Here is a 16,657-nt window from a genome sequence, read left to right on the forward strand (position 1 = left end):
AAAAGCCTGTATGGGAGGTAGGTAGGACCAAAGCTAGGCCTCCTAGTATATGCCTGAGGCAAACTTCAGTGCAAAGCACCTTCTACCTTTGGGTTCTGGATCTTCTGTAGTGGAGCCATTTTTCAACTTTTTCCACTGAAGCACTGAGCATGGCTAGAGCACATTCAAATATGTGCTCTACAATGAAATATGACAAGACGTTAAATCATTATAATCAAATTGCCTTTTGACTTCTAATTCCTATCATCTGATTATAATTTATTATAAACAGTGTGACTCGAAAGTGATGGCTGACTCCCTAGAAATCACTCCTTTTATTTTGTAATGATACCTGATTTTTACCCCATGAAAGAAATTCTCTGAAATCAATAACGTATTTGAATTATGAGTTGATATTTCTAAGCAAATATTTACCCGGATGATACATATTTATTTAGAACTCACAAAATGTCAGCTTTTTCGTGCTTAAATGGAGGATTACTTGTGTTTAAATGATCCACTCTGGATCATTCAGTTGCGCAGGCCCCGTACCTTCCATGGTAAGTTGGCAGACCTGCTTCTTGTCCTCTTGGAAGGACAGACAGATCATTTAGGAACTTGAATAATGTGATAAATAATAGCAGGGCAGAGAAAGGATACTAATATGGCAACATATAGGAGGGAATTTAATCCAGATTGAAGTTAAGAAAAAGCTCCCCCCAAAATATGATGTTTAGATCTTCATAAGTTCTTATAGCAATAAATAGTTTTCATTCTTCCCATCCTGAAACCATCAGTTCTTCGGGAGCCAGTGGGGAGTAGCAGAAAAAGGTCAAGCACACATAGTTTTAAATGCCAGCTTATTACACAGCAGCTGTGTGAAATTAGACAAATTACTTAACTCTGAGTCTCAACTTCCTCATCTGTACAGAGAAGAAGAATAATACCCAGGTAATGGGGGCTATTCTGAAAATTAATAAACTAATATATTTTAAGCATCTGGGACAGAGATTGCATTAAATAAATGATAGTTCCCTTCCGCTAATAATTTCTGCCACCGTTAAACACTCTTTCCCTTATAATATCCAACTCTGACTTCTATCAAATGAAGGTAGCCCCTAAAACCTGGAATATATGACCAGCTGTGAGTTGATTTGTTTTGGGCACAATCTCATGGATGAATAAATAAAGATGGATCCTCACATAAACTGCTTTGTTATGACAACATATTCAATTCAGAATGAACCAAAACACCACAAATCCTATCTTTTACATAATTTAAAATACAAAAAGCACGTAGAAGAGAATTAAGGTATTCACTGTTCCCGCCACCATGGAAGGTGTATTCAGGCTGATCAGTGCAGGAAAGATCAATTTTAACAGTGAAGGAATTTTGAAGGGATGGAGAACACTTTTAGGGAAGCTGAAATAGATGTAGAACACTTTTCAGGAGGCTGATCAGAGGCAGAAAGGGGAGAAAGACAGTGTATTCCCGAATTTTCATGGGCTCCATGGTGGGCTTGCTGTTCTCTTTCTTACGCTTCTCTTCAGAACATCCCATTCACTCCCCCCACACCTTTTTCAACCAGCACCTCTAGGCTTTTTACTCCCAAATCTAGATGTGATGCTCCAGGCTCGCCAATGAGGGTCAATTGGTGCACTCCACCCACGAAAGGTTCACTGAATTTGTCTTATAGGCTATAAAGCCTACTACCCCCACTCTCCACTACTCAACATATTAAAAATGGAATTCATTCCCCTCTCTAAGCCTTCTTGAATGTTCCTCATTAGTTCCCAGAACACACTATCTACGCAATCATTCAAAACTTCAGACTTGATTTGTACTTGTTCCTCTTGTTTAGCCCCAGTTCTTAGTCTCTTTTATCACTTTGCCCTGCAGTACAGGACATTGTCAAAGAGCACCAGCCCCCTCTACAAGCGTGCCTGTAGGATGGGCAGCATCAGAACCCCCTGGGAGTTTGTTAAAAATGCAAAATTTCAGGTTCCACACCAGACCTAACCAAGTCAGGATCCTCGTGTTAACAAGGTGCTGTGATATTCATATTAACAAGTAAATATTTGATCTTTGTCCCATTTCTGGCACAGAGATCCTAAAACCCCTGGGATTTCCTAAGTGATAAGAGTAATAAAGGTGTCTTAATATTCATAACAAATCCCTTTCAACCACATCTGAGTTTATGTTAATGAGGTGAGTTTTGGAAAGCACCTGAGGATGGCGGCTGGTTGCCAGGGAAACCAACCTTGTGATTAGAGGGTTGGAACTTTCATTCCAACCTCCGGACCTCCAGGGAGGGGAGAGGGGCTGGAGATTGAGTTAAATCATTAACAGTCAATGATTTAATCAATCATGTCTATGTAATGAAGCCTCCATAAAACCCAAAAAGGACAGGGTTCGGAGAGCTTCCTGGGTTGGTGAACATGTGGAGAATTAGGGAGAGGGACATGACTGGAGAGAGCATGGAAGCTTCAAACCTTTCCCCATAGCTTGCCCTATGCAGCTCTTCCATCTGGCTGTCTCTGAGTTATAATGTTTTTTTTCTAGTAAGTAAAATGTTTCTCTGAGTTCTGTGAGTGCTCTAGCAAATTTACAGAATCCTAGGGTCATTGAAACCTCTAATTTATAGTTCAGAAGCTCAGGTGACACCATGGACTTGCAACTGGTGGCTAAAGTTGGTGGAGGTGTGAGCAGTTTTATAGGACTGGACCCGTAACCTGTGGATCTGATGTTCTCTCCAGGCACATAGTGTCAGAACTGAGTTAATTGCTTGTGGTGTTGGAAAACCCACACAATGAAATTGGTCTTAAAATCTTAGGCATCCACGTGATCTCTTACTGTCTTCATTAAACTTTTTCATTGTTTTCTTTCTTTTAATTATAAGGATTTTCCAAAATATGAGAATTATAGATACTAATATAAAACACCCATATACCCACTACCCATACTTATTACATGTTAATAATTTATAATATCTGTTTCAGATTTGTATTTTTTAAGTAATAAAATATTAGAGTTGAAGGTCTCCTTCCTACTCCTCTGCCTAAGGTGACAAACTTGTCCCAGGACTGTCCCAAATTGTAGCACTGAAAGTCCTGCACCCCAGGAAACCCCTCAGTTCTGGGAAATACTGAAATTCATCTGTACCTTTCCCTCCCCCACATATTTACCACATGTGCATGTTTCTATAATATACAGAATTATTTTATGTGTTTAGATTTACGCAAAGAGTATCGTGTTTGGCACATTCTTTTTCTGTTAGCTCTTTTTCACACAGCATTACAGTTTTGAGATTTACTCTAATGATACACTAACATGCATGGATTTAATTGCTATATCCCATTCTACTGTATGACTATACTCTAATTTACTTATCCATTCTCCTCTGATAGAAATTTTGGTTGCTTCCAATGTTTTGCTATTTTAAATAATATCAACCAACATTACAATGTCTCCTTGTGCGTATTTGAGGATTTTCCAGGGAATATATGTAGAAGGGGTAAATTGCTAAGGCCTAAAGGATGCCCATCTTCATCTTTTCTGCATGTGGTCAAATTGCTCCCAAGTGTTGATAATGGTTTGTGTTTTCCCACCAGCAGTGTGAGTTCCCTTTCACGTTGGCCCACAGTGCTTGGCGCTATCAGACTTACAGAGTATTGCCAGCCTGACAGCTCTGAATAGTCTTGTTCTATTTTAAACTGCATTTCCCTGCTTTAGCTAGCCATGGGAAGCATCTTCCATGTGTTTATTGCCCTTCTGGTTTTCTGCTCTACTACTTCTTTTGAGCACGCACATTGCCCATTTTCCTATTGAGGCATTATGGATACTAATCTTTTGTGAATCATATGAATTGCAAGTATCTTCTCCAAGTGGGGAATTTGCCTGACACTTCGCCTATGGAATTGTTGCCTTATATATTTTTTAAAAATTTAAAGATTGAAATATAATTCACATACCATAAAATTCATCGTTTTAAAGTGTAGAGTTCAGTGATTTAGTATATCTCTTCTTTTACAGTTTGTGCTTTCTAGATTTTATTTTAGAAATCTTTCCTATTCTGAGACTATAATGCCATTCTACTCTTTTTTAAAATGTTGTAAATGTTTACTTCTTGCCTTTATGTAATTAGTCCATTAGGATAGATTTTGGGGTGTGGTGTGATGGAGTGATCTAGTTTAACGTTTATCTGTATGGATAGTTAATTGTCTTGGCAGCATTTATTAAATAATCAACCCACCTCTACTGGTTTGTAATCAGTAATCATCTCCATTATCATGAGTCAATTTCTAAGCTTTATATTCTATCAGTTTATCTGTGAACCAGTATGACACTATTTATTTTCCATAACTTTATAATAAATCTTGATGTCTCCTAGGCATGTCTTTTCACTTTGTTGTTTATCATAACTGTTTTCTTTTGTCTACACCCTTTTCTTTCTCATATACATTTTAGGCTCTGTCTGTCAAACTCAATAAAAAATGGTCCTGTGGGTTTTTATTAGAATTGTATTGATTTTACATATAGTTGGGGAAGAATTGACATAACCCGATATTGACAACCTTACAATATTCCCATCCACAATTTGGTATATCTCTTAATTTCTTTAGGTCTCCCTTTCATCTCTTGAAACTTTTATGTATTTATATTACTCCATAAGTGCCATGCACATATTATTGGATTTCTTACTAGGTACTTAGTTTCTGGTGTTGTGAGATTTGTGTACACACATATATTTTACGTTTTCTGAGTGTTGTTGATGTATAGGGATGCACTAATTTTTGTACACTGATCTTACATCCTGCAGTGTTGATGAATTGTCTTATTTGTTTTTATAGTCTGAGGAGTATAGGCAATCATATCATTGGTAAATAATAACAATTTAGTTCTTTCCTTTCCAATTGGAATCATCTCTTTTTAATATGTCTCATTGGTTACACTGACCAAGCCAGTAAGATGCTGAATAGAGTGGTGCTAGATGCTAGCTTGTCTTATAGTTGCATTAAAAGGGAATGGTCATAACAGTGTAGCATTGAGTATGGTTCTTGAGGTAGGGTTTGTTTTTCCTTTTGAGATCTTTATTCAGTTAAGAAATTTTCCTCTCTATTCATAGTTTGCTAAGTGTTTTTTTAACTAAAGTGAGTGATGGATTTCATCAATTGACGTTTCTTTCAAGGCTCTTCTTTGAATTGTTCTCCTTCAAGAAGTCTTCCTAGCACCCTAAAGTTGGACTAAAAACTCCTTCTCTCTGATTCCACTACATTTAGTCCTTTCCACAGCCTGCTAAACTGTCTGTTTTCTAAGTTCATGTTTCCCAGTAGCTTATAAGCGATTCAAGAGCAGGAACTGTGTTTGATTCATGGCTATGTCCTCCATTACCAGCTGTAGAACACAGAATATCTCTGTACATATTATAGAAATAAATTGCTGGGAACATGTTTTAGAAACTTATCTAGCCCTTCCTAAAAACAAATTATGTTCTTAACAATGAAGCTTAATTTACAAAGGCAGTTATGATTGAATAGAGTTGATTCAAAAACTTCTAGATATCTACACATTTATATTTGCTCTTAATAATACATAAAATGTATTTATGTAATACATAAAATACATGTCTTCTGAGAAACAATGACTTTCTTCTTATAGCAAACATTGTCTGTTACTACATTAAATTTTTTTTATTCAATTACTTAAACTAAAAAAAAATGTTCTCTGAGCACGCCATTCTGCACAAATCTCCATGTGTTCACCAATCTGGCAGCTTTCCAAACCCTGTCCTTCCGCATTTTCATGGAGGTTTCATTACAAAGGCACGATTGATTAAATCATTGGCCATTGATACTGAAATCAATCTCCAGCCCCTCTTCCCTCCCTAGAGGTCCGGGGGTTGGGATTGAAAGTTCCAACCCCCTAATCACATGGTTGGTTTCCCTGGCAACCAGCCCCCATCCCTTTTGGTGCTTTCCAAAAGTCACCTCATTAATATTAAAACCAAGTTCATATTCATTTTAACATTATATTAGTTATTTATCTTTCTGTCATTATTGAAACAAAAACAAGACTCCCACAAACTTTGATTTGCTCAGAATGTACCTTTCGGAGGTGTTTTACCATATCTAAGTCCTAAGAACATTTTAATTCATTTAATTTAAATAATGTTCTTTCCAATGCCAAAGGCCTTTCAAACTGTATTACGTTTCTGTCCTTATTTGAACAGCCTCACTTATTTTATTCAGAATGCTCAGCTACTTAGTGAGTATGGGACCTCAAATGCCATTTGGAAATATGAAACCTTTATCTTTTAACTCAGTTTTGCGTTCATGAATAACCTGGTTCTAACATCACAGTTGTGATATTTATTAGCTGTCTTTGCAAAACGTCGGGCAATACATCTTTTACATTTCATTGAGAAGAAATAAACTTAATCTCACTAGCATCTCCGTTATTAGTTCTTCCTTTTCATTTTTCCCCGTGGGGATTTTGTGTTGGCCAGACGGCACACTGAAGGATCCCTAGACATATCTGCATTCTACGAAAGCAACATGGAAAAGCAAAAATCTATTTCTGAACGAGGGGATTAAATTTTATATCTTATCATCTGGCTCACCATGTCCAACCCAGTCATTATTTGGCTCATGTTCAATATTGTACAATTATTCTCCTAGTCACATAACACTCTTTCTTCATTTTCAGTAAAGTCCTGCTTTTAGTCTGTCCCATTAGTAATAGTAATTAGCCACTCAACTGAACCCTCTGAGCCCTTGAATTCTACTAGTTCTAAAGAATACTCCATAAACCTTATCTTTATGTTGGATCCTATCTCTAGGAAATGTCAGTCAAATTTCATCAGCAGCAAAACTGAAATACCCATTTCCATATTCATCACAGAATATTTATTTTCCATGGAGAAAAGTGGCTGGATGAAATGTTTGAGAATCAGTTTGATGAGAAATTGTTTACTTTGTAAATTGGCCCAATTCTCATTTTCAAACACAGTGAGATTTCTAATTGTCAGGTAGTTACATTCCTGATCAAAAATGGAGAAAAATTTCCAAAGTCACATATTCCGTCATATATGGTATTAAATAGTGTAACATCTCAAAGTGTTCACTCTAAATATTTTCTCTATGGAATAAGTAAAAATAATCTTCATTTGGTGTCTTCTCACCTTTGTCCCTTGTCTTAGTGGTATCTAAGAGTGCATCCATTTTACATAAAACCAGCTCTTATTTCCAGAAGAATACTGCACTATTTTATTTTAGTTTTGTTAGACATAACCAATAAAAGAATGTAGTCTACCAATAAAAGTCTGTAAAATAAGGATGTATCTTTTGTCTTACCTATTTATTTATATGTTATATTCAAAGTTTAACCTTCCTTTTCTAGCAACACTGAACAACATGGGTTTTCCCAAACTGACCATTTTCTTTCTCAAATCTTTGCCTTCGTAGGGGACACTGTCTCTGTCTGGAATGCTCTTCCCTTTCTTCACTGTCCACTTATGTAAATATCTACTCTTTCTTTAAAACTCTGTTCAAATTTCATATTTATGAGACTTTCTCTAAACATCTCTTTCTAAACACACACACACACTTAGCTGCTTTCTCTCTTCTCAGCCCTTCAATAACACTTCATAGATTAATTCTATGAAGAATTATTTGTCTACATTTTCTTCTCTTATAAGATTGTGAGATTGTAAAGGTCAGGGAACATCATTTATTCATCTTTGGATCCTATGCTGCCATGGTAACAGGCACTCAATATGAATTTGTAAATAACTGATTGCATAGTATATGCTGACTTTTGCAAAAATTATTCTTAAATTCTGGAAAATAATACTGTTACTTTTCTATATGGAAGTCAATATCTGTGACCATAATGAGCAAAAGTAGGCATGCCATTTTAAATAGATTTATGTCAAATAGGCTTATTGTATTGATCATTTTGCAGTATATACAAATATCAAATCATTATGTTGTACATCCGAAACCAATATAATGTTACACATCAATTACATCTCAATTTTAAAAAGTATATACGTTATTTTTAAAGTTTAATTTTTAAATTGTTTTCACAAGACACAAATAAATTTTAAAATTCCTAACTGATAAAAAGGGGGTAAAAGGGAGAGACCTGAGTAAAATAATACTTTCCAACTATATAAAAGGTAAATTGAAAGATAGCTCTTGTGATATCTTTGAAAACAAATCTTAACAGTTAATTTGCAAAAGTTTAGAAAGAGCAGTTGAAGTAAACGGAATTAAGGGCTGAATACCTCTACTCTGATTATTTTAGAGAGGCCTCAGCAAGAAGGATCAAGTGTGCCTTACCTTACCAATTTACACACAGTCTAGAATGACCCAAATCGTGTTTTGTACTCTCTTTAGCTCATTTTAAGCTAAGCCAAGACATTTTCTATTTGAAAATAAACAAGACTCGAAGCCAGATTTATAAAATTATTCATTTAGGATACAAAACATTCCACTGTGTTTATTGCTTTCTTCCCTATTACCTTACTGATGACCACGAAGATTAAATTCTCTGTTAAGATGATTGAAATGATTTTACTAAGAATGTGCCTGGATGCTTGGAAGAGAAGAAGCATAGCTTATGAGTTCCAAAATAGCAATATTTGAAAACATGTGCATGAAAGAAGTTTTGTAAGCATTCTTGGAATTATTTTCTCTTTCTCTACCCCACACACCCACCCTAATTCAAAAAAGAGAAAAGCTTTGGGTGGAGTTAACTCTTTTCAAATCTTAAACAATAACTGGAAATCCTGAAAATGTATTCTCCTTTATCCAGTGGGGAAAACACTTTAAAGCTCTTTTTTTTTCTCTAAGAATTGTTTAGCAAGGGATTTACTTAGTGGTTTCTATTTTGAACAGAAAATTCAGTTTAACTGCCTAAAATATAATGCCATCTGTGTTTATTTCCGCCCTCCAAAAAACACAATTCTTTTTTTCAAACATAACAAGTACCTGGCCCTAATAACCCAGATAAAGATATAACTCAACGAATTCTTTACTTTAACCAAGTGATAAAATTAGTTCTAAGATAGGTACCATAAAAAATGAATCTGATTGCAAATATAAAACATGTAAAGCACAACTGTAAATTAAAAAAATTTTAACTATTTTGATTAGTAAGTAATTATGTCTTCTATATATATTTATCAGGGTGGAGGTATCTATGAGGTGAGAAAAAGGGGCACAACACACACATTGTGATGTAGTTAGTGGGCAGAGAAATGGGCCAGGAGCCAGAGGACCAAAGAATCGGAGTCATTCTGACCCCAGGTTCCTCAAATCTATACCACCTTTGGGGCCCACTCACACATCTACCTGGAACAACAGCCTCTGGCATGTGGAGATCATTGGAAAAATCAAATTTGAATTTAGTAATGAAGTATTTTAATTTACTTAAAAAGTATGAAGTGATATACAAATGAGAAACATTATTATGTATTTATATTCTGAGCTGATTCTGTTTTCTAAATGTAAAGGGACAATGTTTTTCCACCAAATCTTCCATGAGAAAAAATTAAAACCTTTTAGAGTTTATTTGCATTTCAAAGAATGCTTAAATTCTGTTCATCAATCTTTATTACAGCCTGACATTTCTTCCATCGCCATGACAGTCTTCAAGAATATCCTGAAGTATGATTCTTTCTGGCCTTATTCATGGAGACATGATCCCTAAGATCAGCCCCACTTTGATTCTAGAAAGTCTATGCGATGCCAGGTTTTCTATTCTCAGGAAACCGAGGATGACTTATAAGCCATCTCAATGGATATATGCTTAAAATAGCCAGGCACACATCACTTATTGCCTAATCTTTCCTGGCTCCACGTAAGCCTTCATAAAACACGAGTTAAGTCACAATGGAAGAGCTTTCAAATCATCCTGACAGTCACTTGAAAAATACAAAATGCAGACTCCTGAAAGCCATGGGTGATGGTCACCCATGGGTGAAATTCTTATGTTCCTATTCTCTACCTTCTATTTCTCAACTTGAAGGTGTGTGTAGAGGAACAGAGAGCTGCACAGTCCTCAGACATACAACCCTGAAGACAGCTTCTGCTCGTCCATTTCCCTTCACCTAGAAGCATCTCTAAAATAAATCCTTAATTTGTTAGAGAGAAATACTTAACACCTTTTCTGCATGTATGTTTCATTGATTTTTGTAGTTGGTTATCACTTTACCCTCTTGAGGCTAGATTTCTTGGGCTCTAATCTTGTTTCCCAAAGTTGCTTTAGGTGCATCATGTAGAAAACTGACGTTTCATATCTCAACTGGTTTTTATTCATAATGTCTCTTTTCCCTGATATCTACTGGCTGAGTCAGACAAATATATGCGTGGCAAAATAAAGTGGCTATCATTAAATGACAAATTCTAACTTACTAATCCTTCAACGAAACAGACAAAAAAATATAGTTTACAATGTTAAAAATTGATCAATATATGAATATGGTCTACTTAAGACATTATTATTACTATTACATTATTATCATCATAAAACAAATTAGACAATAAAAAATATTCTTTAAACTCCCTTCTAACAAAAGCAATTTATTTTGTATGTTAATTTGCACATTTAGTTAAATAATACAATACACTAGATAGTGATGAGTGTTGAGTGTCTCCAGTAAAGATTTTATGTCAACAGCCAATCTTAGAATTTCCTACTCATAACTATAACTTAGTACTTTTTGAAAACATAACTGGGCAAGGGAAAAAGTATCAATATGGCCAAATTCGATTAGTACTCACGAGAGAATATTCCCAATATAGGCATAGTAGGAGCAACAGTAGGGCGTGGTTCCATCACAGCAGTACGATTTGCAGTCTTTGCCACACTGAGCAAGGCAATCCTCTACAAAATAAAAACCATATCCGTGCAGTTACATTTCTGAAAATCCCAGCTTCACGAAAAATCACTCTATTTCACATCTTGATCGGTCAACGACCACTCTTTAGCACATTTAAACTTTCATTTTACGTGCTCACAATTCTAAAATATTTGTAAGCATCTAAACTAGTCTTCCTTCCTTATTGGACATAAATCTGGAAAAGGCAAAGACCAGTCTTTGAACCTCCTCCATCGAGCACCATAATTGGTAGTCAGAGTTGGTTGAATGAGACATTGAAGGGAGGAATGAGTGATCCAACTAATCAGACATTAAATTGGTCAACACAGTTCTTGCAATAATTTTTAAATGATAAAGTCTTTTGACTTTAGGGTGCTACTCTCAACTACATTTAATGGAAAGTGTTGTTGACATGAATAATATCAACTGGAGATAATATTTAAGTAATGTATATTTTTCACCACAATGCATTATATGCTTTCCTTTCTCTACCATTTTTTACCTTCATAATTACAGTTTGTATACATAGGGTACCACAGATGAGTCTGCATATACTGTCAATCCATTTGGATTGGAAGGTAATGAGTTAGTTAGCTGTGGGGAAAAGTTCTTATAGATAATTCACTGGTGAATAATTAAGAGTTTATTTGATGCCAGATTTAAGAATCAATAAGCTATGAAACAGCACTATGTGAAGAGGGGAATGTATTTTCTGATTAAAAAGGACATACCAGAGCTGACAAAACCAAATTACTGTCTTTTTTCCATGTTTTTGGCAAGAAAAATTATACCAAAATGTTAAATAAAAATTACCCTACCTTTAAAAAATTATTTATTCTTCCTAAATGGTTTATGTTTAACAAGTTAAGGTTATCATTTAGTTATAATCAATGGTATATATTATAATGGATACGTGAGTTTCAGGTACATGTAGGAAAACATTAAGTACAGTCTGATAATTTAAGTTACATGTTCAAGAATCACAAAATAGGTCATTTCCAACTCAATCTCTGAAGGCAATAACTACTATCTAAATTATATAAGACTTTTGCTTTTCTGTCAAAGTCATAACATAAAAGTGCAAATGTTATATATATGCCTACATGTCCATGTAATTGATTTGTCTAGAGAGGAAAATACAGATTTTGCTTTTAAATCACCTCCCTGACAAGATGATTCTTTACAAATTGATGCGATCAAAACCCAGCAAATTTCTTTCACCTTTATCAATAATGCATTGCCTCTGTGGAACAAGTCAGAAGTTCATGTTTTCTTTTCCTCAATTTTATTCTACTTCATAAATGAACAAACCTTAGTGTTTTCTTCTGGGATGTGGTAAGAAGACATGAAAGGAAAAAATAACTACCTTTGTAAGATTCAGTAACTCTACTTAAATCCAAAATTTTGAAGACAGAAAACACGATCTAATGATTTATTGACAGTGTCTGCTTTTTGCAGTTTATTTTATCATTTTCCCAGGGAATTTCTATAGCTCTTATTTTTAGTACTGTTTAATTAAGTCAAATATTTAGACTAGTCAGTTATCTCAAGCGCTTAGCTGGGATGTTTTGCTTTATGCTCTTAAAAGCCGTTCAGATAGTGGGAGAGCTGACATCCCGCCTTATTCTGTCAGAGCAGGACAAGTGATTTTTAAATAGCTTCATGGGGTGCCTTTTGGATAATGCCCAAGACAGTGACATCTTATTAAGCTCTCCATGATTATCGAAGATTCAATTACTGTTATTGTAAGGACATGGTGTTATCAAAATATTTTGAGCCAATGTTACAGGAAACCAAGCCCCAAATCTTGTAGCCAAGAAGCTGGATTATACCTGCAGCAAACATCTAGATCCTGTCACACATTGTTCATTATTTTTTATGGCATTTTCCAGCACTCTTGTCTACTTCCCAGAATTAAACAACTGAAAAGGGAAAGTTTAATAGTATGGCAAATACATTCACAATCACAACATTTCCAAACTGGGGGGTCAACCACACCTCAAACTTATTTTGATATGTTAGTTGCTTTCTCCGGTTTATTTGAGAATAATCCTATAAAGATCACAGTTTGGACAGTAGAGAAGCATTTTCTCACTTGTAAACGAATGAAACATCCCAATGGCCCTCAGAAGATAAATAATATTATTACTAATATTCAAGTTAACATCCTCGAAAATTAGCTAGTTCCAATTTTCTTCAATGACTTTAGTTAAAGGCAGGATCTGGAAGAAGCTTCCCCGCTCCCATCTTAAGAAATGTGTAGTACAGGAAAGCATCTGGCTCCAAGCACTTGCTCAGAATTGGCTCTTGTAATCTATAGCTAAGGATCAGAAAGGAAGGAAAGGGAGGGGACCGAAATCACTGGCTAGGGTCAGGAAGGTTAAAACCTTGGCCAAATCCTGTCTTTGTGGGAGTTGGATAATAATATAAACACTTCGTTGAATCCCTTCCCAAAAGTGATTCCACAGTCAGACACGATGCTTCAGGTATAGAAACCTTGCTCTTATTTCCTTAACGAATGGAACCTGTATTTAATGCATTTTCCTTGGAGAAAATAATTCCAGTTACGGACAGTGCATCTACATAGGTTTTTGTCCCATTAAAGCTGGCAATTTTTTTAACAGGGTATCTGGATTAATTCTATTTCTGCAGTGTTCCCCCATCTCACCCCAGTCCTCACTTCCAGCCTTATCTCTTAGTTCCAACCCAACTGTGTTATCTGTTTTTGCATATACAAATCTCATGATTTTTGCCTTTGTTCACACTCTATCCTACTACATCTCCTATGTCCAAGGCTTCCTATAATTCAAAGGTGTAGGTCCTAAAAAGTCTTCCTCAATTAAATTTCTCTGAGCAAATATTTCCTGAGTTCCTCGTATGGGCCAGGTGTTTTGCTAGTCTCTGAGAATATTATGCTAAACAAAATAGACATCATCTTCATGGAGCATATACTCCTAAGCCAGCAATAAGGTCCCCTCCTTCGAACACCTAGAGCACATGGTGTATCTCTCCTATAACACAGCTTTTTATACCTTAGAGTAATGGGCACACCTGATCTCCCAGACAAGACTCAAAGCATGGCCTCTGTCCTATGTTATCATTCAACACATCTCACTCCATAAATATTAAGTCGAGTGAATACGGCAAGCATAAAAAGGCCTCTGAAATAGAGTTCAGGAATTAATATCAAAAGCAATTAGCTAATCATTTCTTATCAAAGATGGTAACTCGACCTAGTATTGGCTTGCAATGACTTTGTAGCGTACTGGGGAGGGATGTGGATGGAGAGAAGAAATGAATGGAATGAGAACTTTTTAAACTGATCAAGCTTGCTGCTGGCCAGCTGGGCAGGTTTACTGAATCCTGGGGGGGGGGGGGGGGGGGCTGTGCACTTAACATTGGGGGAACAGGAAGAAGGGAAGGAAAAGTGCAAATTAGAAGCTTTCGGCTCACCAAAGAGAATAAAATGGACAAAAGAACAAGAAAAAGTTGTTCAGTGGTGTGACTGAAGATGAGCAAGGGAATTAAAGTTTCATTTGCTGCGTTCTATTTTCTCATTTTTGTTTTCTTTCGGTAAACAGAGGAAGTGGAAAGAATTATCATTGTTTCAAATGAACTAATAAGGAGATTTTAATATAAAACAAATATTAATGCAATTGATTCTGTTAGACGCTCAAATTCTAAAAACCTTATACGACTTAAGTAAAAGAAATAAGTGCTGGAAACACATTAGAATGTGGACTCTCCTCATTAAATAGAAAGCACTTTTCCTATTTTATAAATTTCTGTATTTGAAGGTCAGCTATTCCCCTACAATAAAATATCTTTAAAACGACTTATAGACAGCCACTAATTTACATTTTAATAAACAGATTGGAAACTTCTGTAGAAGTTATTGTGATTCATTTCTGGCAAGGTTGAATGAGAAATTCACTTCTACTGATGTTCAGGTAAGAATGTTGAAGAACGTCTTCATTTTGGTTGCAATATCTTTGTAAGTATCAAAAGGCAAGTCACAGTGCTATACATAAACTTACTACTGCAAGGTCATAGGTAAGCCTGTGGTGTTTCTTATAGGACTTTAGAGACATGAGAACACTTACAAAGAACTCTGCTTTTATCCTGTTTTTTAAAATATGAAGCAGATGCAAAGCCGCATGTGTAATTAACTTTATACATGAATAACCAACGAAAGGCCATTTTGGGCTCCCCATCAGTCACAAAACAAGAAAACTGCTTTGCTTCATCAATTATTAGCAATTCTCGCTAAGAATAATTAGGATGAGGGAAATGAGATGCCCGTCACCTATAAGCAAGTGCTTAACAAATTCAGCGAAAACAAATCAGATTCTGGGTGAATTTATGCCTCTCGAAAACCCTACATTTCAACTCAAAGCTTCCAATTACCCTGTCCACCACACTTGAGGATCATCTTCTAAAGAAGAAAAACAGAGGTCTAAGGCTTTTTTATTTCTGAAAGGGAAAATCCGGAATATTCGGAATGTGGAGGTGGAGGGGCCAGTGGGTAGCATTTACTGAAATGGAAAAGTCATCAGATTAGTTTATTTGAAACCTCAGCGATGCCTCCCTAACTTCAGGTGCTTTTCAAAAAACATGCTTTCCTCTCACAGCTCAGTCTCCACTCTCACCCCAAATTCCCGAGTCCTGGATACGACTGATAAAAAAAAATGCACGCTATCCAGAAAATAAAAACAATAACCCCTAAATGTGGGGTTCGGGGTAGCTGCTTCGCGGAGAGAGAGAAAGGAAAAGAAAAAAAAAAAAAAAGGAAACGTGTAAGGAAAGGGACAAAACACAACCGCGTGGAGGTCAAGCCAGGGCTGTAGCGCGCGGGCGCGGGCTTCTGCTCCTGCCTGCGGGGACCACACAGCCTCTGACCTCCCACCACGGTCCCGCGCATCCCGCCCAACCCGTGTTTGCCCGGAGTGTGACCCCAGCGTCGCCCCGAGCCCCCTTCCCCTCTCCCGCCGCCCTAGGTCACTGACCTGCGTAGACAAAGAGCAGGACCAACTTCGGAAGCAAGACCCCTGGACACCCGGGGACCCTCCGCGCGTCCATCCAAGCCGGTGGCCGGAGGTTGCGCGCCAGGACAGATGGACAGAGAGACAGACAGACCGGTCTGTAGAGAGGGCTGGGAGCCAAGGGAGAGCCCGGCACCGGGAGGGGACGGGGGAGCTGGAGGGCGGTCAGATGGAGAGGGCAGCGCTCTGGAGAGCCGGGTGGCGCGGAGACCTGGCCATCGCCCTGGGAGCTTTCGAGGGGAGCCCGGGCCGCCGCGCGGGGCTGCGCTGGGGCGGAGGTCTCTTTGTCTGTCCCCGCGGCGCTCGGGCGGCGGGCTAAGCGGCCGACCCAGCGTCCTCGGCCACCCGGGCTCACATTTCATCTCCGCGGGTGGCACCTACGCGAGGCTGGGGGCGGGGGTGGCCCCGACTCCTCCCCACGCTCCAGTTCTTCCTTCTATAGAGTGACTCTAGGAGCTTGGTCCTCTCCTGAAGGAACTTTTTCTAACCCTTTGGCTATCGACACGGAGTTTAATAAGCTCCTTTATCGCCCTGCTCTCCCCTCCAATTTTTCTTTTGGAAGTAATGGGTGAAGAAAAGCTTTGTATTTTATCTTTACACAAATGAAGGGAATTTTCAGGGTTTAAGATGTTAGACAAAGAAAGAAGCCAGTGAGGAAAACCTGGGAGAATTGGAAAGTACAGAAACAGTGTATGGTTTAAGGAGAGCACTGTGGCAATATGTATCAAAATTCAAATGCACAAACACTTT

At 37.2% G+C, this 16,657-nt stretch overlaps 1 protein-coding gene across 1 annotated transcript in view; it reads right to left on the reverse strand.

Moving 5' to 3' along the window:
- CYYR1 (cysteine and tyrosine rich 1) overlaps positions 1–16,026 on the reverse strand; it is a 105,072-nt gene extending 89,046 nt beyond the window's left edge. The window contains exons 1-2 of the mRNA XM_068546943.1: positions 15,872–16,026; positions 10,768–10,870 (exon numbers count right to left, since the gene is read on the reverse strand). Of these exons, the coding sequence (XP_068403044.1) occupies positions 10,768–10,870; positions 15,872–15,944 (176 nt within the window). The 5' untranslated portion in view covers positions 15,945–16,026. The remainder of the gene's footprint in view (positions 1–10,767; positions 10,871–15,871) is intronic.
- Between the last annotated feature and the right edge of the window lie 631 nt (positions 16,027–16,657).

The sequence above is a fragment of the Eschrichtius robustus genome, chromosome 6 (assembly GCF_028021215.1).
Source record: "Eschrichtius robustus isolate mEscRob2 chromosome 6, mEscRob2.pri, whole genome shotgun sequence".
NCBI classification, from domain to species: domain Eukaryota; kingdom Metazoa; phylum Chordata; class Mammalia; order Artiodactyla; family Eschrichtiidae; genus Eschrichtius; species Eschrichtius robustus.